Raw genomic sequence first — 25,188 nt, 5'->3', positions numbered from 1 at the left:
ATGCACTTGGTAGGAAGAATAGAGGCATAGACTATTTTCTAAATGGGGAGAGAATTCAAAAATCTGGAGTGCAAAGGGACTTGGGAGTCCTAGTCCAGGATTCTGCTAAGATTACCTTGCAGGTTGAGTCAGTAGTTAGGAAGGCAAATGCAATGTTGCCATTTATTTCGAGAGGACTAGAATATAAAAGCAGGGATGTGCTGCTGAGGCTTTATAAGGCTCTGGTCAGGCCACATTTGGAATATTGTGAGCAATTCTGGGCCCTGTATCTCAGGAAGGATGTTCTGGCCCTGGAGAGGGTCCAGAGGAGGTTCACGAGAACGATCCCAGGAAGGAAAGGCTTAACATATGAGGAACGTTTGAGGACTCTGGGTCTATACTCGATGGAGTTTAGAAGGATGAGGGGGGATCTGATTGAAACTTACAGAATACTGAAAGGCCTGGATAGAGTGGACGTGGGGAAGATGTTTCCATTAGTAGGAGAGGCTAGGACCCGAGGGCACAGCCTCAGAGTAAAGGGAAGACCTTTTAGAACAGAGATGAGGACAAACTTCTTTAGCCAGGGAGTGGTGAATCAATGGAATTCATTGCCACAGAAGGCTGTGGAGGCCAGGTCATTGAGTGTATTTAAGACCGAGATAGATAGGTTCTTGATTGGTAAGGGGATCAAAGGTTACGGGGAGAAGGCGGAAGAATGGGGCTGAGAAACTTATCAGCCATGATTGAATGGCAGAGCAGACTCGGTGGGCCGAATGGCCTAATTTCTGCTCCTATATCTTATGGTCCTATGGTACCAAGGATCAGAGGGACCTTGGTGTGTATGTCCACGGTCCCTTAAGGTAGCGAGACAGGTAGATAAGATGGTTAAGAAGGCATATGGGATACTTGCCCTTATTAGCCAAGGCATAGAATATAAGAGAAGGGTGGTTATGCTGGAATTGTATAAAATGCTGGTTAGGCCATAGCTAAAGTATTGTGTGCAGTTCTGGAATCCGCATTATAGGAAGGATGTGATTGCACTAGAGAGAGTGCAGAGGAGATTTACCATGGTGTTGCCTGGACTGGAGAGTTTTAGTTATGAGGAGAGATTGGATAGACTGGGGTTATTTTCCCTGGAGCAGAGGAGATTGAGGAGGGACATAATTGAGGCATATAAAATTATGAGTGGCATAGATAGGATAGACAGGAAGGAACTTTTCCCCTTTGTGGAGGGATCAATAACCAGGGGACATAGATTTAAGGTAAGAGGCAGGAGGTTTAGAGGGGATGTGAGGAAGAATTTTTTTCACCCAGAGGGTGGTGGGAATCTGGAACTCACTGCCTGAAAGGGTGGTAGAGGCAGAAACCCTCATAACATTTAAGAAGTATTTGGATGTGTACTTGCTATGGGTCTAGTGTTGGAAAATGGGATTAAAATAGTTAGGTACTTGTTTAACTGGCGCTTACTTGATGGGCCAAAGGGCCTTTTTCTGTGCTGTAGACCTCTGTGACTCTATGAGAAGGTTATGGGATCACTCAGTGCCACTACCTCTCCTCTCTTTACGTTCCATAGATAAGCACTTCATCCACATGACAAATCACTCCCTGTTTTCCTTCCAGAATGTTTGACATGGTTCACTGGAATATCTCTGGAGCTGATTATATCCTGAAGGGAAGGCAGTTGAACCAGAATCACCTGAATGGCATAGTCAATGTTGTTAACAGCCTGGACCCCTGGTTGAGGGTTATTTGCCAAAACCCACTAAAGGCGTCAAGTTTAGTGCTGTTGGTAAGTTTTGCCAAGCTGTCATCCACTCATACCATAGGATGGATTTCTCTCCGACTGCTTTGTTTAATTGCATGAGGTTAACGCAAAGCCTGAACTGACCATTCGGCTTGTTAAGAGCCCCAAACACCACTTAGTTTGCTCTGCAATGGGTGATATGACTCCTCAGTGTAACATTTTGTCAAGTTCCTCTTTAGGTTTTGTCAGCAATGGGTGTGGTACCCTCCTGAGAGTATATAGACATATAGGTGTAGCATCTTGAACCAATGTAATATGATTTCATGCTTGAAGTCACCAAGCCCTTGAAAGGGCTGTGGGGATTCTTGGCAGAATTTTGTCCCATTGTCTTGTTGTAGGACTTTGTCCACTTTTTTCCAGAATGCCCAATTGTATATGTGCATTTCTGCTCAGTAAAGATATGCTTTGATTGTGCAAGATTTCGAGGGTTTCTGGAATCTGTCCCTCCTGTGGTGAAGGCTGGCAGTTATTTGATCTTTTACTTGAAGATTCGTATCACCTAGGCCCTTGCAATTTAATGTTTAATGGCTAGACAGGAATTGTTTTGAACCATTCCAGATGATCAGCCAGTATTGTAACAACAGCACCAATGTCAAGTTTGAAGTCAGTTTTAAAGCCTTTAACTTCCAACATGACTGATCAAAAGTCTTGTTCATGATCCTTTACTTCTCCTCAGAAATCTGTAATCTTATTTCTTTGCTTATTCCCAACATTTTAAATTGTCTGCATGCCATAGACATTCTCTTGCTTTGTTCCTTTAATGAAATGTTTAACTTTACAGAATTGCTTGAAATGTCCAGTCTTTGCATATTGGAAACAATTCAACGGATCCACCTGGCCTTTGGGATCTCTGATTGAATCGTGCTTACTTGCTTATGAGGCTCTGTTTTTGGTTTAACACTGTTTGGCTAATTTTGAAGTCTGCAGAGGTCTCTTCTACCCCCTGGCTATCAGCAACAGGCCCCACTGTGTAGAGGAATGAATTAACCTGGTGCTTCTGCTCTTGGGCATGCAAATCTGACGCTGCTCGATACCTAAGGAAATGTTTTTTCCACAACTCCCAGTCTTGGCCTCTTTGTGGTCCTTCAAGGTTTTCAAACAGCCACGAAAAGGGCAGTGACTGTTTGACTGGTGCTGACATCGCTACCGATTTCAGCATCTCTCCAAGGTGAGTCTTCTGATTCTTCTTTTGAAGAATTCTTCTTCCAATTTCATGACGTGACTGTTCTGTCAATGACACCAAATCTTCACTTTGGCAGGAGGAATAAAAAAGCAGAGTATTGCTTAAATGGAGGATGACTGCAGAATTCTGATGTGCAGAGGGAACTAGGTGTTCTAGTACATAAGTCACAAAAAGTTGGTATGCGGGTACAGCAAGTAATTAAAGCAGCTTATGAAATGTTATCCTTTATTATGAGAGGGACAGAACATAAAAGTAAGGAAGTTATGCTTCAGTTATATAGGTGAGACCACATATTTAATACTATGTGCAGTTTTGGTCTCCTTGCTTAAGGAAGGATGTAAATGTGTTGGAGGCGGTTCAGAGAAGGTTTACTAGATTGATACCTGAAATGAGCAGGCTGTCTTATGAGGAAAGGTTAGACAGACTGGGCTTGTTTCCACTGGAGTTTAGAAGATTGAGGGGTGATATGATTGAAGTATATAAGAATGGTACCTGAATGGTATTGACAAGGTGGATGTGGAAAGGATGTTTCCTCTTGTGGATGAGTCCAGAACTAAGGGGCACTGTTTTAAAGTTAGGGGTCGCCCTTTTAGGACAGAGACGAGGAGAATTTTTTTCTCTATGGGTTGTGCGGAAGTAGATAGATTCTTATTAGTCGAGGGAATCAAAGGTTATCGGGGTAGATGGGAATGTGGAATTTAAAATACAAAAAGATCAGTCATGATCGTATTGAGTGACGGAGCAGGCTCAAGGAGCCGAATGGCCTACTTCTGCTCCTATTTTGTATGTTTGTATGTTGGTAGATTGATGTCACCACCACTGCTACCATGTTTTGTGGGTTATATCTCATGGCCTAATCTGTACTGGAAAGGCTTCCCTCTACTCACAAGTGACTCAGATCTGACTCAGGTAGGTAATTTATTTCAAAACTACTTTGTTAACACTATACACATGGTAAGCTACTAGGTACATACATCTCTCTTGTGTGCAGACTATTCCATCTGTTCTACAGAGTCTCTAGCACATGACTGCTAATGTCACTGTCACATCATGATAAACATCACTATCTCATTAGCATAACTATTAACCCATTATGCCACGCACTGCAGTGCCTGATAGTTCTCCACTCAGCTTCTTGCGCTTCTCCTACAGTGGTATCCATATTTGAATGAGATCCATAGCCCAATTTCTGTACCAGTGTCCTATCCCAAAAAGATACACTCCAAAGTTCTAGGCTGTTAAGTGTTTAACTGAAAAGAGCTAAAACTGGTAATGTGTATAACACTCATTAAGAGTATTTGCCATAAAGAGATTAAACTAGGACAAGAAGATAACTCCAGAGAAAGTGGACAATGAAAAGTGGACTTGTCACAGGGGATTTTATAAGAGAAACCACACATCCAAGGATAAGGCAAAGCCACTACAATGCCGACATTTTAAAATGTATAACTAGATTGTTTCATTTTCATGATTCCCAGGAAATGCCAAATGCTGAAACCTGGTAGGTGACAATATGAATGCAAACTGTAACATTGTTGAAGTTCACTGCAATTACAAACTGTAAAACATTGCTCCCATTATTTGAAGAGACTGCTCCTCAATTTCTGATCTTTGGCCACCTGGTGTGAAGGGGAGTGGGCAGATAGAAGGATCTCCGCAGGACTGCACCTTTCCTGGCCAAGGTCGCAATTCATAGGTTCAATCAGCAGGCAATCAAGTCACTGGTCCAACTGCCTGCCTCTCTTCCATGCATATGTGTGCTCCTGGTTGGCCTGGAGAAGAACATAAGAATTAGAAGCAGGAGTAGGCTACTCAGCCCCTCAAGCTGCTACACCATTCAATAAGATCATGGCTGATCTGATCGTAACCTCAACCCCACATTCCCACCAACCCCCAATAACCTTTCAACCCCTTGTTAATCAAGAATCTATTTTGATCTGCCTTAAAAATATTCAAAGACTCTGCTTCCATCGCCTTTTGAGGAAGAGAGTTTCAAAGACTCACAACCCTCACAGAAAAAATTTCTTTTCATCTCTGTCTTAAATGAGCAACCTCTTATTTTTAAACAGTGACCCCTGGTCTTAGAAGGAACACGCAGTCTTCACTGAAATGTGTTAGGTTTTCTGTGATCGATGGGTGCTGGAGAGACTGAAGTTTGTAGCAGACACATAATAGAATTCTTATTTAAGTTTCTCATTTTTTTATAATTTGGGTGTTTATTTTTTCTGCCCTATTAAAAAGGGCACTTCTGCAAAATTTATTTTCATTGACCAATAAGAAGAGTAGAATTATCTCTGGGCTCATATCATTTAGCAAAATCCAGATTTGTCTTTGATGACATTACATTTGGTGGTGCCAATGATAATAAATATTTTGTTGATTAATAATATATGACCAAATATTTGTTGTAAATGTCCTTACTTCAATTTATGATGCCGTCAGTCATGCTAGCATGTGTATAACTTTGCATGTGATGATGGGGAAGGAGAATTATTTAGACCTTAATGCTATACTTCATTCTGATTGTGATAAGGCTAAATCTATGTAAACGTATTTAAAAAGGAGGAAATATTGGAACATTGTAATGGCAGTGTGTTGATGTCAAATATTAAATTTCAATTTAATCTGCTGGACTCACATGTGGAACACTTTTAAAAAGCAGTTTCAAATGTTAAAACAAAGACACTGATTTAAGATGGCTGCCACAGGTCATCTGACACATCTGCAATTACAAGTTGGTCAAGTTTCTTGAAGTTTTCCATGTGGGACATGCCCAGGCAAACCTCCTGTGGGATTTCACACCTGCTGATGGCAAGGATTACTTCAAAGATTGACTGAAACTTAACTAGCTGTCCACATTTGCATTAACATAAAGCTGCATTCCATTCGATCAGTTGGAGACAGAAAGTCGACAAAGACAATAGTAGCATTGGGAGGTGTTGATATGTTCTTCCTCACTCATCACAGGGAAGAATGAGACATTCAGATGTGATGGCTTGAACATAAAAAAATCACCTAAATCATAACACAATAGCCAAGGTCTGTCCAGATATAAGCTAATCAATTACCTTCTGTGGAATATTCAAATCATTATGGTGAGAGAGAGGTCATGTGATCAGGATGACCATTTTGAAATGTCTTTTAACAACGCCCTGGTTGCTTTTGGAGCAGGAACATCTGAGAGCAGCACCAAAATTGTGTGTGTCACTCTCTCTTTCCACTAAAGTGAGCTCAGCCTGCTTATATCATATTGTGGACGACAGGCAGAGAAATTCTGAAGAAGGCTTCAAATTCTGAAGCAGTGTTTCCAAGGAAAAAAAAACAAGGACTACCATTTAAAGAACTGCCTCAACCATGAACAACGGCAAAGGACTCAGTGAACTCTATTTATTTACCTTTTATTGTTGAACCTTAATTTGGCCAAAAGTTAACCTCCATTAATTTATAATTTAGTATGTTTGTGTGTGTATTGCGATGATTAGGACGTGTGGTTACCTTTTTAAATGTTTTTATATCTTTACCTGGGTGTGCCTTTAGCACAATAAAAACTAACCCCATTTCTGTTTAAACTCAAGAAAGTCTGTCGGACTGAATTCTTTGCAATGAGCACATAAACGGTTAAACACATACACTGAATTGGCACATTCACCCTTACACATTTCAAAAAACTCTGTTACAATCAATCGAGGAGTGGGAAAAAAGGGGAGTCCCTGCACCTGTCTTCACCTGGTCGTAACAATATCCATTATCCTACATAGATTAAATATTAAAACTGTACGTAATATATTCCTGTCATAGTAGAGAAAAAGGAGAACTTGTATTAATAAAATACCTTATTATGTAATTTAGAATTTATCCTTGACTTCACCAGGGTTGGTCATGGTAGGAAAAAGCAAAATGCTGCAGATGCTGGAAATCTGAATTAAGAACAGAAAATGCTGGAAAAACTCAGCAGGTCTGACAGCATCTGTGGAGAGAGAAACAGTTAAGGTTTTGAGTCCATATGACTCTTCTTCAGAGGTAGGGGTGTACTAACTGAGAGTTGCTTGCCTGATGCATGTGGGGGGAGTTTAAGCACCATCAGAGGATCATTAACACCCGTAGGAAGACAAATTAACTTACTGAGAGATGGTTCCTGACAGCAAAGCCGACAGCAGCTTCTCGCCGTTCCACAACCAGTCTAAAAGTCATTCATGTTGATTAATCCCCCCAAAGTTATACATTCTCTTGGAGTGGCTGAAAAGAAGATCATTTCAATCTCAAATACTTTCTACACTTAAGAATAACGAAGAAATGTGATTGATTGTAGAAATAGGCCACTGATAGTGAAAATAGGTGACAGAGTTTGCAGCGTTCTCGTTGTGTGTTAGAGATGGAAGGGTGATGACCTGGGATTAATCATTAACTAGGCTCCCATCTCAATGCACTGACGTCATTGGGCAAGGAGTGGCGCACACGTTTTCCGGGACAATAAGAGCCCAGACTCAGAACCGGCGCAATTGGAGCGGAGGCGGGTGAGGGTGATGGTCGCAATTGGAGCGGAGGCGGGTGAGGGTGATGGTCGCAATTGGAGCGGAGGCGGGTGAGGGTGAGGGCGATGGTCGCAATTGGAGCGGAGGCGGGTGAGGGCGATGGGCGCAATTGGAGCGGAGGCGGGTGAAGGCGATGGGCGCAATTGGAGCGGAGGCGGGTGAGGGCGATGGGCGCAATTGGAGCGGAGGCGGGTGAAGGTGATGGGCGCAATTGGAGCGGAGGCGGGTGAAGGCGATGGGCGCAATTGGAGCGGAGGCGGGTGAGGGCGATGGGCGCAATTGGAGCGGAGGCGGGTGAAGGTGATGGGCGCAATTGGAGCGGAGGCGGGTGAGGGCGATGGGCGCAATTGGAGCGGAGGCGGGTGAAGGTGATGGGCGCAATTGGAGCGGAGGCGGGTGAAGGTGATGGGTGTAATGGGAGCGGAGGCGGGTGAGGGTGTTCGGGTTTGGGGTGGGTTAGTCGGTAAGTTTGGTGTGTCCTAGCCAATTGGAAATGCTGGTTGGAAGTAGCGGCTGTGGGTGTTGACGCTGGTGAGTCAGGCTCTGGTGTGGTTGCGAGTCGCGGTTGTTGATCACTCCATGTTCTGTTTGCAGGGTGAGAGTTTGGGACTCGGGATCAGGGCAGGTTTCGCATGAAGTTCGCGGGGGCTGTTTTTGTTCGGAACTTTCATTCCATCTGTTTTTTGATGCAGAGCGAGAGCCATGGCCCCAGCAACTGGAGATCTGCCGCAGGTACATTCAAATTGTGTTTAAAGCTTAATCTTAAAAATAGTTAGTTAACTTCGTATTCACTAATGCTGGCTAATTATAACTGAAAACCTGACGACCTTTTCGGTTCTTATTAGCATTCCGTAATTGCTCAGTAAATTTTAACTGGAGTAAAGATCACAACCCAGGATGTTTCTGGGTTGGATCTTTCTCAGGAAGGCAGCAGTGTTGCCTTGATTCAATCCCAGCATTTGGCTGGGTTGCAAGTGACCTGGATCTATGGGTGCGATTATGATTTTGGTTGTATTTTCCTGTCCGCTACTAACACAAGGCAAATTTTTGCAATTACGAGTGACAGGAACTGAACTGGGGAGACAGTGTCCTTTTCTATTTTCATTCTGGATTTATTTTCTCTCTTGTTTAGAACGTGATTGCTAGGGTGGCTAACTTGCTACTTTTAAGCACTGCCTGTGATATGGTGACCTCTGTATACAGCAGCACAAAGGAAAATCATCCTTATCTGAAGTCTGTGTGTGATGCTGCAGAAAGAGGAGTGACGGCCATTACATCTGTAGCTATCACCAGTGCTGTGCCAATCCTTCAGAAACTGGAACCACAAAGTAAGAAATGGGAACAAATCTTTTTTGCCAAGTTGGTCTTCATTCTGACCTTTCTATTATATACTAAAATTGAATCAAACAGAGGCAGTTTTCATAATAGTCACTGGGCTGCTAGGAATGGCATGAAAAGGAACAATATTTAACTGATCCTGACCTGTTAGTGAAACTCTGTTCCTGAAAAGCAAATTATGTGCAAGCTATAACTGCTACAATTAAACATCACTAAGTGCTATGTTTAGTGTTGTGGTGTTCACTAATCACTCACTTGTAAGTTTGGTGTTAGTCCTGTCCTCCTGACTGGTGGTGCAGTATTTAGAAACCAGTTTCAGTAATGCACAAATCTTTAAACTGCGGATGTTTAGCCTAATTGTGAACTGATGACTTGCTGAGTTGCATTTTTCTTTTGCCTTTCACCTTGTTCAGAGTCTGTTCTATTTATACATAAATCCTTGGGGAATTTGCTTGCTGAATAGTGTTTAAACACATCTTTGGCACAACTTTTTTTTATTTGGAGAATAACCAACTCTTAAGACTAAATTTTTTGCAGATTGGAGGTTATCATTCATTTATTTTCGTTTCTAAATTTTATAGACATAATTGTGCAAAATGTGCATTCACTTTCTAAAGCCGTCCTGTCCTGTGAAAAGCAGCTGTTTCTGTGCTGTTCTCCTATCCTTTCCTCGTGACCACTTCTGAGACTTAATTCACCACAAAATTACCTTTCATAGACGATGCTGGTTAAAAGCTACTTGCTATATGAGTCGCTGCATTGGGTAGTGATTTTTTTTTTTAAGTACTGGGAATGTAGGTATATATTCTAAGAGTAGTTACATTATCTTGGTTAATTGTGTACACCAGTAAGTGCTTGATATTCTTCAGTTGACAAGTTTTTGAGTTTTAAATGCGACCTTGTTTCCAACTTTTTTTTTCAGTTGCTTTTGCAAATGGTTATGCCTGCAAAGGACTAGACAAAATTGAAGAGAAACTGCCTTTTCTCCACCAACCAACTGACCAGGTACTGACTGCATATGTTACAATAACAATCAAACCAGCTTGTACAAAATCACCAATTGTCCACTTGGCATCAGTACCTAAGATTTTAATTTTTGTCTAGTTGTATGTGGGGAGGGGGAAGAGTGGGGCCAGGGGAACTTCAGATTTATTTTGCTTTAGCATTGCTGAAATGAGACCTACTGTTGAAGCTTTTAGTCTTGCACTCATCAGGACAGGTGCAATAATCAAATTTCAAAGGGAGCAACAATTTATACTGTATGAGAGAAGGGGCTGTTAGTTGACACTGGTTGAGGCATTGCCTTGGCATTTAGAAATGCATAATCTAATCAAGCAGAGTCAGCATGGCTTCATGAAGGGGAAATCATGCCTAACAAATTTATTAGAAATCTTTGAGGAGGTAACAAGCAGGATAGATAAAGGGAACCAGTAGATGTAATATATTTGGATTTCTAAAAGGCGTTCGATAAGGTACCGCACATCAGGCTACTTAATAAGATAACTGCCCATGGTGTTGGGGGCAGTATATTAGCATGGATAGAGGATTGGCTAACTAATAGAAGACAGAGTTGGGATAAGGGGGACATTTTCAGGATGGCAACCTGTAACTAGTGGAGTGCCACAGGCATCAGTGCAGGGGCCTCAATTACTTACAATATATTAATGACTTGGATGAGGGAAGTGAATGAACTATCAACTATCCGCAAGTTTGCGGATGACACAAAAATAGGTGGGAAGGCAAGTGGTGAGGATGACACAAAGAGTCTATAGAGAGATATAGACAGGTTAAGTGAGTGGGCAAAAATTTAGCAGATGGAATATAATGTGGGAAAATGTGAGGTTATGCACTTTGGCAGCAAGAATAGAGGAGCTGAATATTATTTAAATGGAGAAAGACCTCAGAAAGCTGCAGCACCGAGGGATTTGGAAGTCCTTGTGCGTGAATCCTAAAAAGCTAGTATACAAGTTCAGCAGGTAATAGGGAAGGCAAATGGAATGTTGGCCTTTATTTCAAAGGGAATGGAATATAAAAATAGGGGAGTCTTGCTAAAATTATACAAGGCACTAGTGAGACCACACCTGGAATACTGAACAGTTTTGGTCCCCTTATCAAAGGATAGATATACTGGCATTGGAGGCAGTCCAGAGAAGGTTCACTAGGTTGATCCTGGGTATGGAGGGATTTTCTTATGAGAAGTTGAGTAGGTTGTGCCTGTACTCATTGGAGTTTAGAAGAATGAGAGGCAACCTTTATTGAAACATGTAAGATTCTTGGGGGGCTTGACAAGGTAGATGCTGAGGTTGTTTCTCCTTGTGGAAGAGTCTAGGACCAGAGGGCATAATCTTAGAGTAAGGGGGTGCCCACTTAAAACAGATGAGGAGGAATTTCATCTCTCAGGGGGTAGTGAATCTGTGGAATTCTTTACCACAGGGGGCTGTAAGAGGCTGGGTCATTAAATATATTCGAGGCTGAGATAGACAGATTTTTAATCAGTAAGGGAATCAAGGGTTAAGGGGGAAAAGGCAGAAAAGTGGAGTTGAGGATTATTAGATCAGCCATGATCTCATTGAATGGCAGAGCAGACTCGATGGGCCGAATGTCCTACGTCTTATGGTTTCATCAGTGCCAACTTGTCAGCCGATCAGCGTTTTTTCTTCATGAAGTATAAATTGTTGCTCCCTTTGAAATTTGATATCCTGGGGTCTGTCCTGATTTCAAGACAAAGCTTCAACAGCATCTTTTTTTTAGCAATACTTACTTTTTGCATTTTTTACATTAAAAAGAACACTCTGGACATCTGTCTATGGAGCAAAGTGGTAAGTTTTCTGATTCTTGGTGTTTAGTGCTCGTCTCTTGTGAAATTGCAAGTTCCTTGAAGGTGCAAAGCTAATCTCTCATGGTCCAGTGGTATATTTATTCACCAGCACTTGCTTTCAATTTTTTACATGAGCATGGCAAATTAATGAGAATAGTTTGGTATTCTTGGAATTATAAAGGAAATTTAATTGTTTAGGATACAGTTCTTTATTTCAGTAACTTGCAGATTCCTAAAAGTGGCCAAATGCATCTGGCAGGGTTCCATCGTCAAGTTGCTAATTTGGTATTCTGTGATGAAAATGATGCAGTGAAATATTTAGCTGACTAGAAGTGTTCTGCTTTGAGTAAGTTTAGTTTTAACTACACATTTAGACTTGCTCCTGAAATGAAATAACGTATTTTCATTTCACTAAACTGGTTCTATAGCTATAAGAAAAAGCTGAAAACGTTTCACTGCTGTCTTTGTAAAGCTATGATTGCATTAGATTGTTATTATAACTTCAATATGTAGCAATCATATGCTTTTAACTTTTCAACTTTCTGCCTGCAGCTCACCATGTGGCCCCATGGTTACAAATGATGCACAGACTGGGAATGACATGAAAGCATTTTTCGTATGTTTGTGCCTTGTAGATAATCTCTGAAGGGAACATGTGCTGATAGTATAATGTCAGAGCCTTGTACAAGGTTCATTGTTTATGTCCAAGTATTCACTTGGTCTCATTACATGGCCACGTGCAAGATTGAACTCTTATTTAAAACTGAAATAAACTTTACCCAAATAACATTCAAACTTAATTTAATACTTGTTTGACAGAACCATTGTTGCAAATGGAGATGGTAAAACTATGGTTTTGTGGTTACAAAAATTAACACATCCCCCAGAAGAAGCCATGAATAACAGCAAAGCTGCTGTTAACCTCCTGCCGCTGAGTAAAAACAGGAATCACTGTTAGGAATGCTCCATCTTTGAAAATATTTAAGACTGAGACAGATTTTTGGGGTGCCAGGGAATTGAGGGATGTGGGGAGCAGGTGAGATAGTGGAATTATGGCTGACCAATTGTGATTGTTAAATGGCAGAACAAACTCATTTCATGTGTCTTGGAACAAACTTGTATACTAGAAAATTTTGAACAACTTCAAGTCCTGTGAGCTCTGACCATTTTTGTTAACAGGTTGTTGCTAATGCAAAAGATGTGCTTGCTACTAAAGTATCTAATGCCAAGGATGTTGTAACCCACACTGTTACTGGTGCCAAGGAGACTGTGGCAAGTAAAATTACCAGGGTAGTGGCCAAGACGAAAGAGACTGTCCAGGAAAGTATTGAAATTACCAAAGTTGTGGTGAATGACAGCATGAGCCATATACTTGAGTCAGGTATGGCTAAGATGTTGAGCAATGGAATACATTCTGCCTTGGTCACTTCTGAAGTGCTTGTGGACCACTATCTTCCTCTGACTGAAGATAAGCAAGGTGAGAAACAGTACATTTACTCCCAAGTAAAATCTTGTTAATGACTTCTTGAAATTTTCCTTAAATTTTATTTTGTTGGAGACCAGTCCTGCTGGTTCCTTCTTGGCAAAGAATTATTTGCATTCCCCAACTTCAGTTGTCAACTGAATCAACATTTTCTCTGGTTCAATTAAAAGTTATAATTGAGAAACTAAATTAACAAAATGAGGGATCCTTGTCAATTATAGTGGCAGCATTAACATGGCTTGTCTAATCTGGATTCAAATTGTTGGTAGCTAATTAATTGGCTAGGAGTAACAGGAGGCTGGAGTGTTGAAATGTTGTTATAATAGATGTGATAAACCTTTTTTAAAAAAAGGCTAGCAAATGCATAATAGCTAGAGCGCTTTGATCTGTTTAATACATTTCAATTGGGTACAGTTGATAGATGTGACAAATGCTTTTACTGTACTGCATACACCTACTTCCAACCTGGTCCAAAATGTCAAGTGAAAATTGAAATGCATCTAGTTAGGAAAAGCATTCCAATTTAATCTCTGTTTTGAAAAGTTGTTCCTTTTAATTGGGTCTTGTCTTAAGTGTGACTATGGAATTGCATCTAGAAAACACAAATTTCATACCTTCCATCCACTCCTGATTATATTGAAGACCTACACACCTTTTAATGTACCTGAGGCATTTAAAATCCCTCTGCAGCTGCTATGTGTGCAGGGAATTGGAAGCATGATATGAGGCTCATGGGCAACCTTTAAATTGGGGCAGAACTCTTCATGATGCAAGTGGAGTACCTCTGCATATCTCCAAATGATGTTGAAATAAATCCAGTGTCACCACTGTCCCTTCACGCAACTGCTGGAAATTTTGCTGATCTGAGCAACCAGCAGCCTTTCACTAGTTCCAGAAATATAGGTGGCTGCTCCTCTATATCAGGTCAAACTAAGATAGCGAAAGGACAATTGTCTTAACGTTAACTGTTGCACAGAATGTAACGGTTTGGTTTTGGTAACCTTTACAAATGTTTTCAGCTGAGATGTGATGTTTGTTCTGGGTGCAGGGGAAAATAATCGGAGTTCTGTTTAAAAACCTGAGATGCAAAGACTTGGCATTTTTCCCTTCCATGTCATATCTTGCCATTCACTTTGACCTCGGAGATTACCAGTTTAGTGCTGAATTGGGTTGTAGTCAGATTCCAGCTGTAGATTTAAAAAAAAAAAATTGTACTTGCAGCTCAAGAAATCAAGAGAATTGATGGATTTGAAGTTGACCCTCTGAAACAGAGTTGTTTTGAGAGGCTGGGATCACTTTCTACAAAAGTATGCCAGCGAACTTATCAGCAGGCCATAGTTAAAATTCACAGTGCGAAGCAACATGGTCAAGAGGCAATTTCTCAGCTTTGCCGTACCATTGATCTGGTGAGTACACAAGTTGCAATATTTTGATTGACACAGGCATGACTGGTTAAATGACCTGTGAATCAGCTTGCTTAAAAACAAATACAGAAATTTCAGTTTTTTGCTGCAGAGGGAATTGTTTGGAACACTTTGGTTTTTTTATGTTTAGCTTTGAATTTATATTGTGGATGTGAATCTCCATTTCAAGGGAAGTATTAACTATCTGTGTATTGACCTGTGTAATGGTTAGTGGGTTTAAAGTGAAACTTTTTTATTTACGGGATGTGTGCATCGCTGGCTAGGACAGCATTTATTGCCTATCCCTAATTGCTCTTGAGAAGGTGGTGGTGAGCTGCCGCCTTGAACAGCTGCAGTCCCTGTAGTGTAGATACGCCCAGAGTGCTGACCCAGTGTTGGAGGGATGGTGATATATTCCCAAGTCAGGATGGTGAGTGGTTTGAAGGGGAACTTCCAGGTGGTGGTGTTCCCATCTATCTGCTGCCCTTCTCCTTCTAGATAGTAGCGGTCGTGGGTTCAGAAAGTGCTGACTATGGAGACTTGGTGAATTCCTGCAGTGCACCTTGTAGATGGTACACACTGCTGCTATTGTGCATTGGCAGTGGAGGGAGTGAATGTTTGTTTGTTTGTGGATGGGGTGGCAATCAAGCTGGCTGCTTTGTCCTGGATGGTGTCAAACTTTTTGAGTGTTGTTGGAGCTGCACTCATCCAGGCAAGTAGAGAGTATTCCATCACATTCTTGGCTTGTGCCTTGTTGATGGGGGACTGGCTTTGGGGAGTCGGGAAGTGAGTCACTCGTCGCAGGATTCTTAGCCTCTGACCTGCTCTTGTAGCCACAGTATTTGTAGGGCTGGTCCAGTTCAGTTTCTGGTCAATGGTAACCCCCCAGGATGTTGATAGTGGGGGATTCAGTGATGGTAATGCCATTGAATGTCAAGGGGTAAAGGTTAGATTTTCTCTTGTTGGAGATGGTCATTACCTGGCACTTGTGTGGCACGAATGTTACTTGCCACTTGTAAGCCCAAGCCTGGATATTGTCCAGGTCTTGCTGCATTTGGATCTGGACTGCTTCAGTATCTGAGGCATCATGAATGATGCTGAATGTTGTGCAATCATCAGCGAACATCCCCACTTCTGACCTTTTATGATAGAAGGAAGATCATTGATGAAGCAGCTGGAGATGGTTGGGCCTAGGACACTACCCTGAGGAACTCCTGCAGTGATGTCCTGGAACTGAGATGTTTGACCTCCAACAATCACAACCATCCTCTTTTGTACTAGGTCTGACTCCAACCAGTGTAGAGTTTCCCCCTGATTCCCATTGACTCCAGTTTTGCTAGGGGTCCTTGATGCCACACTTGGTTAAATGCTGCCTTGATGTCAAGGGCAAGCACTCTCACCTCACCTCAACTTCAGCTCTTCTGTCCATGTTTTAAACCAAGGTTGTAATGAGGTCAGGAGCTGAGTGGCTCTGGCAGAACCCAAACTGGGTGTCAGTGAGCAGGTTATTGCTAAGCAAGTGCCACTTGATAGCACTGACCCCTTCCATCACTTTTTTCCTGATTGAGAGTAGACTGGGGCGGTAAATGACCAGGTTGGATTTGTCCTGCGTTTTCTGTAGAGGGCATACCTGGGCAATTTTCCACATAGCCGGGTAGATGCCAGTGTTGTAGCTGTGCTGGAACAGCTTGGATATGGGTGTGGCAAGTTCTGGAGCACAAGTCTTTGGTACAATTGCAGGAATGTTGTCAGGGCCCATAGCCTTTGCAGTATCCAATGGCTTCAGCCACTCCTTTATCACATGGAGTGAATCGAATTGGCTGAAGATTGGTATCTCCGCTGGGGATCTCCAGAGGATGCCCAGATGGATCATCCACTTGGCACTTCTGGCTGAAGATTGTTGCAAATGCTTCAGCCTTATCTTTTGCCTTGTGCGGGGCTGCACTATCATTTGAGGATGGAGATATGTGTGGAGCCCCCTCCTGTGAGTTGTTTAATTGTCCACCATTCACTACTGGATGTGGCAGGACTGCAGAGCTTGGATCTAATCTTTTTGTTGTGGAATTGCTTAGCTCTGTCTGTTGCTTGCTGTTTTGGCACGCAAGTAGTCCTGTGTTATAGCTTCACCAGATTAACACATTTTTAGGTATTCCTGGTGCTGTTCCTGGCATGCCCTTCTGTACTCTTCTTTGAACCAGGGTTGATTCCCTGGCTTGGTGGTAATGGTAGAGTTGGGGATATGCCGGGCCATGAGGTTACAGATTGGTTGAATACAATTCTGCTGATGGCCCACAAGCACCTCATGGATGCCCAGACTTGAGTTGCTAGATCTGTTTGAAATCTATCCCACTTAGCACAGTGGTAGTGTCACAAACAGAATAGAGGGTATCCTCAATGTGAAGGCAGGACTTTGTCTCCACAATGACTGTGCGGAGGTCACTTCTACCAATACTGTCATGGACAGATGCATCTGTAACAGGCAGGTTGGTGAGGATGATGATGTGTTTTTGCCTCTTGTTGTTTCCCTCACCACCTGCCACAGACCCAGTCTAGCAGCTATGTCCTTTAAGACTCTGTCAATAGTGGTGCTACCGAGCCACCCTTGGTGATGGACATTGAAGTCCCCCACCCAGAGTACATTCTGCACCCTTGCCACCCTCAGTGCTTCCTCCAAGTGGTGTTCAACATGGAGTACTGATTTACCAAGTGGGGTTGGGTGGTGGGGAGACAAGTATGTGTTTGGTAATCAGCAGGAGGTTTCCTTGCCCTTGGTTGACTTGTTGCCATGGGACATTGAGGTCCAGTATGAATGATGAGGATTCCCAGGACAAATCCGTCCTGATTTTTAAACCACTGTGCCACTGCTTCTGCTGGGTCTGCCCTGCCAGTGGGATAGGACAGAACCCAGGGATGGTGATGGCCGCGTCTCGGACATTGTCTCTGAGGTATGATTCTTTGAGTTTGCCTGTCTGGCTGTTGCTTGACTAGTCTGAGATAGCTCTCCCAATTTTGGCACGAGCCCCCAGGGGAGGGCTTTGCAGGGTCAGCAGGGCTGAGTTTGTCATTGTTATTTCCAGTGCCTAGGTTGCTGCTGGGTGGTCCAGCCGGTTTCATTTCTTTTAGACTTTTTAGCAATTTGATACAACTGAATGGCTTGCTAGGTCATTTCAGAGGGCACTTAAGAGTCAACCACGTTGCCGTAGGTCTGGAATCACATGTCGGCCAGACCAGGTAAGGACGGCAGATTTCTTCCCCTAAAGGGGATTAGTGAGCCAGATGGGTCTTTACAGCAATCAACAATGGTTTCATGGTCATCATTAGACTTTTAATTCCAGATATTTATTGAATTCAATTCAATAAATTAAAATTCCACCAACTGTCATGGTAGGATTCAAACCTGGATCTCCAGAGCATTACCCTGGATCTCTGGATTACTAGTCCAGTGATAATACCACTACTCCACCATCCCATGGAGAATAGCATGCGATGTTTCAGTAATTGAAATCGATTTTGGTTTCTGAGCTGCAGGTTGTTTTTTTTTTTTGCACATTCTATTATAAGTACTGAAGGCCATGACCACTATCCAGATTTAATCCTGTACCCATCTAGATGCAATGCACAATTGCAATTTCAATGCTAAACTGTCCTTCATGTTCCAGATAGAGTATGCCAGTGAAAATATGGGCACAGCAAACACAAAAATCCATGATGCCCAAGATAAGCTACAGGAGACATGGGTAGAATGGAGAAAATCTAATATGGAATATGAAGACTATGAATCCCATGCAGCAGAGGTGAGTTTGCATGCTGTGGCAGTCTTTTCTAAGTTACTGGCCTGAGTACTATGACAACTTGGTTCCTGGTGAGTTTTACTGCTGAGGGAGAGCTACAGGTTGAAGATGCAGTGAGAAAACCAGGCAAAAAAGGCTTCTGAGCATGAGGTAAGTGGCAAGACAGATACTGTGTTCATGAACTGGAGAATCCATCAATTATGCTGCAATGAGATAGAAATAGGCCTGTATTGGACACAAAGTTGTACCTTTAGAGGTGGAGACCCTTGACAACAGGAGGATTTAAAGGTGAACATGTGAACTGAAAGCTGGCTACATTAGGTACTTGGTTAATTTAATGTTCTATGACTAGGATTGAGAGGGAAGAAGGAGAATTTGGAGAAAGTTCTATTCTAATTCCTATTGTTTTTAAATTGCTCCTTCCCCACCACTTAATTTATGATGGAGAGTGACTTAATTATGTACCTTTTATCTCTAGTTACTAATTCATTCAACAGGCTGATCAGGACATGCTGAGATTCAGACTTTTGGGAACCTATGACAGTATCAACGAGTCTTGCATGTGTAAATTTAAAAGTTTTTAACCACTGCAACTATAACTTCCATTGATTCATTGTTTTCATTATCACTGCATAGTACTTGTATGGCACAATTTTAAAAATAAAAGCACTTAAGTATGCAGAATCAAGAAGGAAAAGACCAGCTAATCTAGTGAGCCTTACCTTCCCCCACCAATCACTGCTGGTTGAAGGAATGTGGCCAGATGCATCTTGCCACCCAGCACCCATGTAATCTGGAGATAGTTCAAAACACAGCAGCTATTGGGGGAAGAAGTACTCCAGGAAAATTCCTCTCCATACCATTGGGAGATCTAAACTGGTCCAGAATGCACGGAGCAAGTGTTCTTCGACACTTGCCTTTAATGTGATGATTTCTGTCCTAGTCCAGTTCCTTTATTGGAAGCAGAATCAGCACCCACCATGTCAACTGGGAACAAATTCCAGAGGCTCACTATTCTCTAGCAAAAGAATCCCCCACCATCCAGTCTATTTCTATTTTTGCACAATTTTAAATTTGTGTGCCCTGCTCCTCCAATCTGCTAAACTGAATAAAGTTATCACCAAGGATGCTGTCCAGCACTTATTGACCTCCTAATGGGTCATCTCCCAAGTCAAACTGCTCAGTTAGTAGACTAAGGTCCCAATGAACCAGAGTAGCTGAAGTTCTTTTAAACTGGGAATTATTCTCATGGCTCTTTGCACTGCTTCCAAGGCTATTACATCCATCATGGGGGAGAGGGATCCAGATAAATCCAGCAGAAAGGTCTGATCTCTTCAAATGTAACTGTTGTACCCTTTTTTTTATATAGCAAATTGAATCCCATACACTGGCTATTGCTCAGAATCTTGGTCAACGATTGCAGACAACCTGTTTTGTGCTTGTAAGCACCATCCAGAGTTTACCACAGAATGTTCAAGAACAGGTTCTCTGTGTAAATGTTTTGGCAAGAGAGGTGTACTCTACATTCAAGTTTAAAACACCCTTCAAAGAACTTCCTAGCCAGATCCTCTCCACAAGCAAGGATCAACTCTCTAAAATGAAAGACCCAGTGGATGGAGTAATGAACTATTTGGTGAATAACACGCCTCTGAATTGGCTGGTGGGCCCCTTTTACCCACAACTCACTGGGTCTCAGCAGGAAGGGGAGACAGACCATGGAAGAGAGACAATCTGAGCAGCTGCATAATTGTCATGATGCTTGAACACCCTTTGTTTGTGTTTATTTGTTTTGCAACATCCAATTTCTGTTTTAATCACTTCTCTGCGCAAAAACTTCCTTTTCTTAAAAGGGGAAGGGGATGAAATACAAATTCATGACAGTGGTAGCAGTATTCTTCCTTTGGACAGTTAAGACTTTGTATTTCATTATATATGCATTTAAATTCTCAAGCTGCCATGGTTATCTGATGATATTAATCTTCTAGACTTCAATTGGCCTTTCCTAAACTGGCAGAGTTGAAGTATTTCTGCTGGAAATTTTAATATTCCAGATTTGGAAGATGGAATGGAGATGTTAACATCCTAACGTGACTCTCTTGTCAAGATGTTAAAGCACTTAAATAGAGCTAATAACACTCTGAAGGAATTTATACAATACTGACCAAGTTAAATATTATTTTGTACTCTGGTGTGGTTTTTGCCTATCTCTCCCCTGCCCTAGTCCATGCTTGTATTACTGCAGCTTCAGCCATTCTGAAATTCACCTGGCTGACCTCTGCTTCCATCCTTTCTTAAACCAGAGTCCTGTTCACCCATCATTACTGGACTTGTTGACCTACTGACCTACATTAGTTCCTGGTCCAGCAATGCCTCAAATTTTCATTGGCCCAGATCTTTTGGTCTCCAACTCATCGGTGACTGGATGTACAACCCAAGATGTGTGCTGGGACCCCACAGAAGTCCTGGCATGCTGACCTCTGTGGGAATTGCCTAGGAAGTTTGAACTTATGACGGATCCACTGTGAATGTCTTCAACTCCTAACTACAGTTGGAGACTTCGGACGGTTCTGATTGATTTACTTACCTGACCGGTTACCCAGGAAGTGTTATTCAGAAAAGTCCTAATCTAACTCTTGGGTAACTACAGAAACTAACCTAACTACCCCTTCCTCCCACCCTCTCACACTGGGCCTTTAAACTTAGCATCTGGCAGCTAGTACTGTAAAAAGGCGGCATGTCTTCTGTACTGATTTTCTTTGCAGGTCTATGCTGAATTCCTGTGCTGAGCAAGGTCTCTGGCTGCTGCATAAGAAGTCAGATGCTTTAAATGTGCAATTTTCTGACTGGTCAGCCATAGCAGTTCTGGCATTGGCCCAAATGTTCTGGTCTATGTGTTCAAATCCCTCCATGGCCTTGTCCATTCCTACCTCTGAAATCCTATCCAGCCCCAAAACTTTCCATGAACCTTATTCCTGATTCTTTCTTTAGAACATGTGCAATTTTCTCAGTTCTACCGCTGCTGATTTGTGCTCTGTCTGACTATAATAAACAAAGTAATGGAAATACTTAGCAGTTCTGGTGGCATCTGTGGAGGGAGAAACTAGAGTTAATGTTTCAAATCCAAATATGACTCTTCAGAACTGAAGGAAAGTAGAAAGACGATGAGATTTATGCTGTTGGGAGGAGGAAGAACAAAACACAAGGTCTGAAATAAGTTAGAGGGCAGGAGTGATTAAATGACAAAGATGTCATGGAACAAAAGGCAAGGGAAGCGGTAATGGCTGCAGTAAAGAATTTAGCGAGAGTGAGTGTAATTACCAGAATATTGAACAGCAGTGTCAGAAAGTAACCATGTAAAACAAGATTCAAATCGGCACTTGGCAAAACAAAAATCAAAATGGGCAGAGTTCATGGTCTGAAATTGTTAAACTCCTGGCTGTAAGGTCCTTAATCAGAAGGCAAGGTGCTATTTCTCAAGCTTGTATTGAGCTTCATTGGAACACGTCAGCGGGCTGAGGACTGAAATGTGACAGCACGGTGTTGAATTAAAATGTCAATCCAGCTGATGTTACTTGGATCAGTTCTTTGCTCAACTGGACCACAATTCAGCAAGGAGTTTTTATTCACAGTAACAACTTCAGAACTGTGACACTCCAGACCACACATCTCTTTCATTTCCTCAAGTTTGCATTGAGATTCAAGAACCTCATTACTCTTTTCACGACAAAGTTCTAACAGTTCACTAAGTTTAGTTTTTAATTCCATATTTAACCAATTGTTCTGATTCATTAGTATTTCCTTTTCTTGTTCAAGGCATTTACCATGATACTTCATAGAGACTTCTGATGCTTTAAGTTCATCAGTTAAAACTTGAAAATCAATCTTTGTTAAATTTGCTTCTACAAGTTTATCAATGAGACATTTCAAATCCTCCGTCAAGTGTTCTACTTTGTGACTTGTTCTCCCCAATTCTCACTTTTTATTAGTAAACTCCTTTTACGCATGAAAGTTGGTTCAGCGCATCGATTAGTTTTTCCTTCAATTGCTTGTTATCTGCAGTAAGTATCTCATTTTTGGCCCCACGAGTTGGTTAAGGTCAGCATGATCACCCACCTGCTGCAGTACTGTCGTTGCCACATTACTGTTTCCTCTAGCCAAATCATTTACTAGAATAAATTCTACCCCTTCAACAGGTGGTTTAGGAATAATTCCCGCCATGATAATTCCATTTACAAAGTCACTTTGTAAATTTACTTTACACACAGAAACAGTAATTGCTGGAAATTAAATGAGAGACCTATTGCAGTAGTAGGAACGCATAAGTATTCCTCAGAAAAGGAAATGGTTGTTAAAACTGTAGCAGTGGTACAGGTGAGATGTATTCCCTCAGAATCTATGGGAAAGGAGGATGTGGCTCAAGATAGTCCAGAGAATTTTTATTTGATTACTGTAAAGACAGGCTGCTGGAGGTTCTTGATGTTTTGTTTCAAAGGGAGAAGTGTTCCTTTACTCTTCCAACGAAATAACTAAACAAATTAAAACACACACACACTCAGATATTTGGTTGTGCCAAGCAGGACACCACTATTTCATTGGCTTGTAGTAAGGAGTCAACCACCTTTGGCTGTTTCTTCTGATTTTCTGGCTCCCCCCAAGCCCACTTTGCCTTGATTGTGTTCTCTGCACTCTCTTTACAGCCCTTTCCTCTGCTCCTTACTTTAACTTCACTGAACAGGATCTGTTCCAGATTCCTGTCTTCATCCTTTGGCTTAACTGCCATCTTGGGACCTTTTCCTATACCACTCCCTGGTTTTGGGGCTTTCTTCTTTGCTCTTTTGAACCTGCCACCTGCCGTTCCCTCTCCTGTGTTCAGCTTCTCCTGGTACCTGCTTCCAACTGCACTAAAACTGTTTTCTGTTCCCCCCTGTCTCTGTGGGCCCCCAGTTGCTAGGCAACAGCACAGTTTTCCCTACTTTGTTTTAACTTCCCAAAACCACTTCAAGGGTCGTAAACCTCATTAAAATGTAGGACACAAGCAAAGCTCCAGACCTGCTGGCCCCACTCTAAAGTGAAACCAACATCCAAAGAAAGAGGTTGGAGATGGACTATGTGAAGGTGAGGGAAGGGTGGAAATTGGAAGCAAAGTTGATGAAAATTTCCAGCTCCAGAAGAAAGCAGAAAACAGCACTGATACAGTCAACAATGTACCAGATAAAGGGTTAGGATGGGGCCTGAGTAGGACTGGACAGGGAATGTTCCATACACACCACAAAAAGACAGGTGTAACTAGGACCAATGGCCGGCCATGGCAACACAATTACCCTGAAAAGTCAAAAGTATCTCAAAAATTTGAACAACAGGTCAATCAAGCCGTTTCATGCTGCTGCTACACACTGGCTATGCAAGTGGTATTTTCCACTATCAGGATGTTGTCATCAGTCCAAAAAAATGTTCTGTCTACCGCACAACTCAGCAACGTCGTGTATGAATTTCAGTGCCGGTGTGAGGCCGGGTACTTGGGCTGTAGAGAGTTGGGTTAGAGAGTGGAGGAGCCCGTTGAGCTCTTGTGTTCCACAATGGCTCAGGGCTTTGAAGACATGAGCTCCTCCATGGAGAAAGTGGCCAGGTTCATGGAGATCCATATGCAGCAGCTTGGAGTGCATATAAGAACTGCAAACTGATGTCCACAGGATGCATGCCACACTTATGTGGGCTGGACCAGTCAGCGGCGCTGATGTTACAGGATGTTTAAAGGGGACGCCAGTTGTGATCCAGCTGGTGCTTTTCTCCAGCTATCCAATGCACCAATCAAGGGCTGAGGATATCACTGAGGAGGATGAGGGTGCCACCCCTTGAGGGGTGCTATCCTTGTCAGACTCCTTGGTTCTTCTGACAGTAAGAGTATCAGTGTACCAGTTACAGAGGCCAAACTTGCAATGGTTCAGGTGCAGCAGCCTCTGGAGATGCCCTCACGGGTAACCCCATGAAGAGGACAGTTGTCATGTGCATCTCAGTCGCAAGCCAAGACAAGTGAGCAGGCAGTCTCCACCTCTGAGATCACAGTGGCCGAGCCCGGAGCGCTTGCTGTTATTGCAGTTTTCCTTTCTGAACACTATGTAAATAATGACACTTGAAACCACATATGTCAGACTTGATGCTGGGACAAGAAAAGAAGCATGTGGTGGTGAAGGAAGTCAAGGGTGTTACAATCAGGTGATGACAAGTCGAATTCCACTCATTTGACTGCAACAGGTTTTTTAAAAAAGGATATGCTTGCCAATTCATTGAGTGTTTAACTGTTTACATACTGTGGCTGTAAAAAGAAGCACACAGGTTTTCTTCAGCTTTTTGAAAAGGAGGATAGTTTTTATTGTACTTAACCTGTTGTAAGAAAAATAATAAAAAATCCTCCAACTTTCACACACCACACACACTCGAAGTTCACATTCACACGAGTAGATTAAATTGCTTCATCTATTGTCCCACTCTGTAAAGCCCAGTAAAGTTAAAGGGGTATATGACTCTTGAAGGTTGCTGACTTGGCTGGCTTCAGGCTGAAGTTGGTGGTCCTTCTGGGTTGGAATCGATGCAGTTAAAGATGTTCTTCTGAAGATAACAGCTGTGGGGTCAAGTTCCTTATAAAGTTTCTGTCTGCGGCACATGGAGAGTCAAACAAAAAAGCAGACAGGGTCTGAAACTTGCATGTTGTCTGGAGAAAGAGAGCCACACAGGGATTTTGCTTCTTCAGTATTTCTTGTGCCTGTCTGCAAAGAAGACTTGTCACTTGACCCTTTTTCTCCAACTATCCAGTTAAACCAAATATGGTTGTGGTACAGTGGATTCCAGTTGCCTGTCCT

At 42.2% G+C, this 25,188-nt stretch overlaps 1 protein-coding gene across 2 annotated transcripts; it reads left to right on the top strand.

Moving 5' to 3' along the window:
• Positions 1-7,402: 7,402 nt before the first annotated feature.
• Positions 7,403-21,893, top strand: LOC144668448 (perilipin-2-like). 2 transcript variants are annotated; one of them, XM_078530507.1, is made up of 8 exons: positions 7,403-7,480; positions 8,093-8,230; positions 8,631-8,826; positions 9,759-9,841; positions 12,834-13,131; positions 14,359-14,543; positions 18,200-18,334; positions 19,701-21,893. In XM_078530507.1, exons 2-8 carry the CDS (start codon positions 8,201-8,203, stop codon positions 20,064-20,066), a joined length of 1,293 nt encoding a protein of 430 aa, XP_078386633.1. In that variant the 5' UTR covers positions 7,403-7,480; positions 8,093-8,200; the 3' UTR covers positions 20,067-21,893. The 2 variants fall into 2 exon arrangements, with proteins under 2 accessions (XP_078386633.1, XP_078386632.1); XM_078530506.1 differs by lacking the exon at positions 7,403-7,480 and adding an exon at positions 7,805-7,894.
• Positions 21,894-25,188: the final 3,295 nt, after the last annotated feature.

This window comes from Cetorhinus maximus, chromosome 2 (genome assembly GCF_964194155.1).
Source record: "Cetorhinus maximus chromosome 2, sCetMax3.hap1.1, whole genome shotgun sequence".
In the NCBI taxonomy this organism is placed as follows: Eukaryota; Metazoa; Chordata; class Chondrichthyes; order Lamniformes; family Cetorhinidae; genus Cetorhinus; species Cetorhinus maximus.
This window is presented reverse-complemented; position numbering and strand designations above follow the sequence as displayed.

Coding starts and splice junctions, on each gene's coding strand:
- LOC144668448 (XM_078530507.1), top strand. CDS start 8,201: ATGGCCCCAGCAACTGGAGATCTGCCGCAG. Junction 8,827..9,758: donor TCAGAAACTGGAACCACAAA/GTAAGAAATGGG, acceptor TTTTTTTTTCAG/TTGCTTTTGCAAATGGTTAT. Junction 18,335..19,700: donor ATGAATCCCATGCAGCAGAG/GTGAGTTTGCAT, acceptor TTTTTTATATAG/CAAATTGAATCCCATACACT.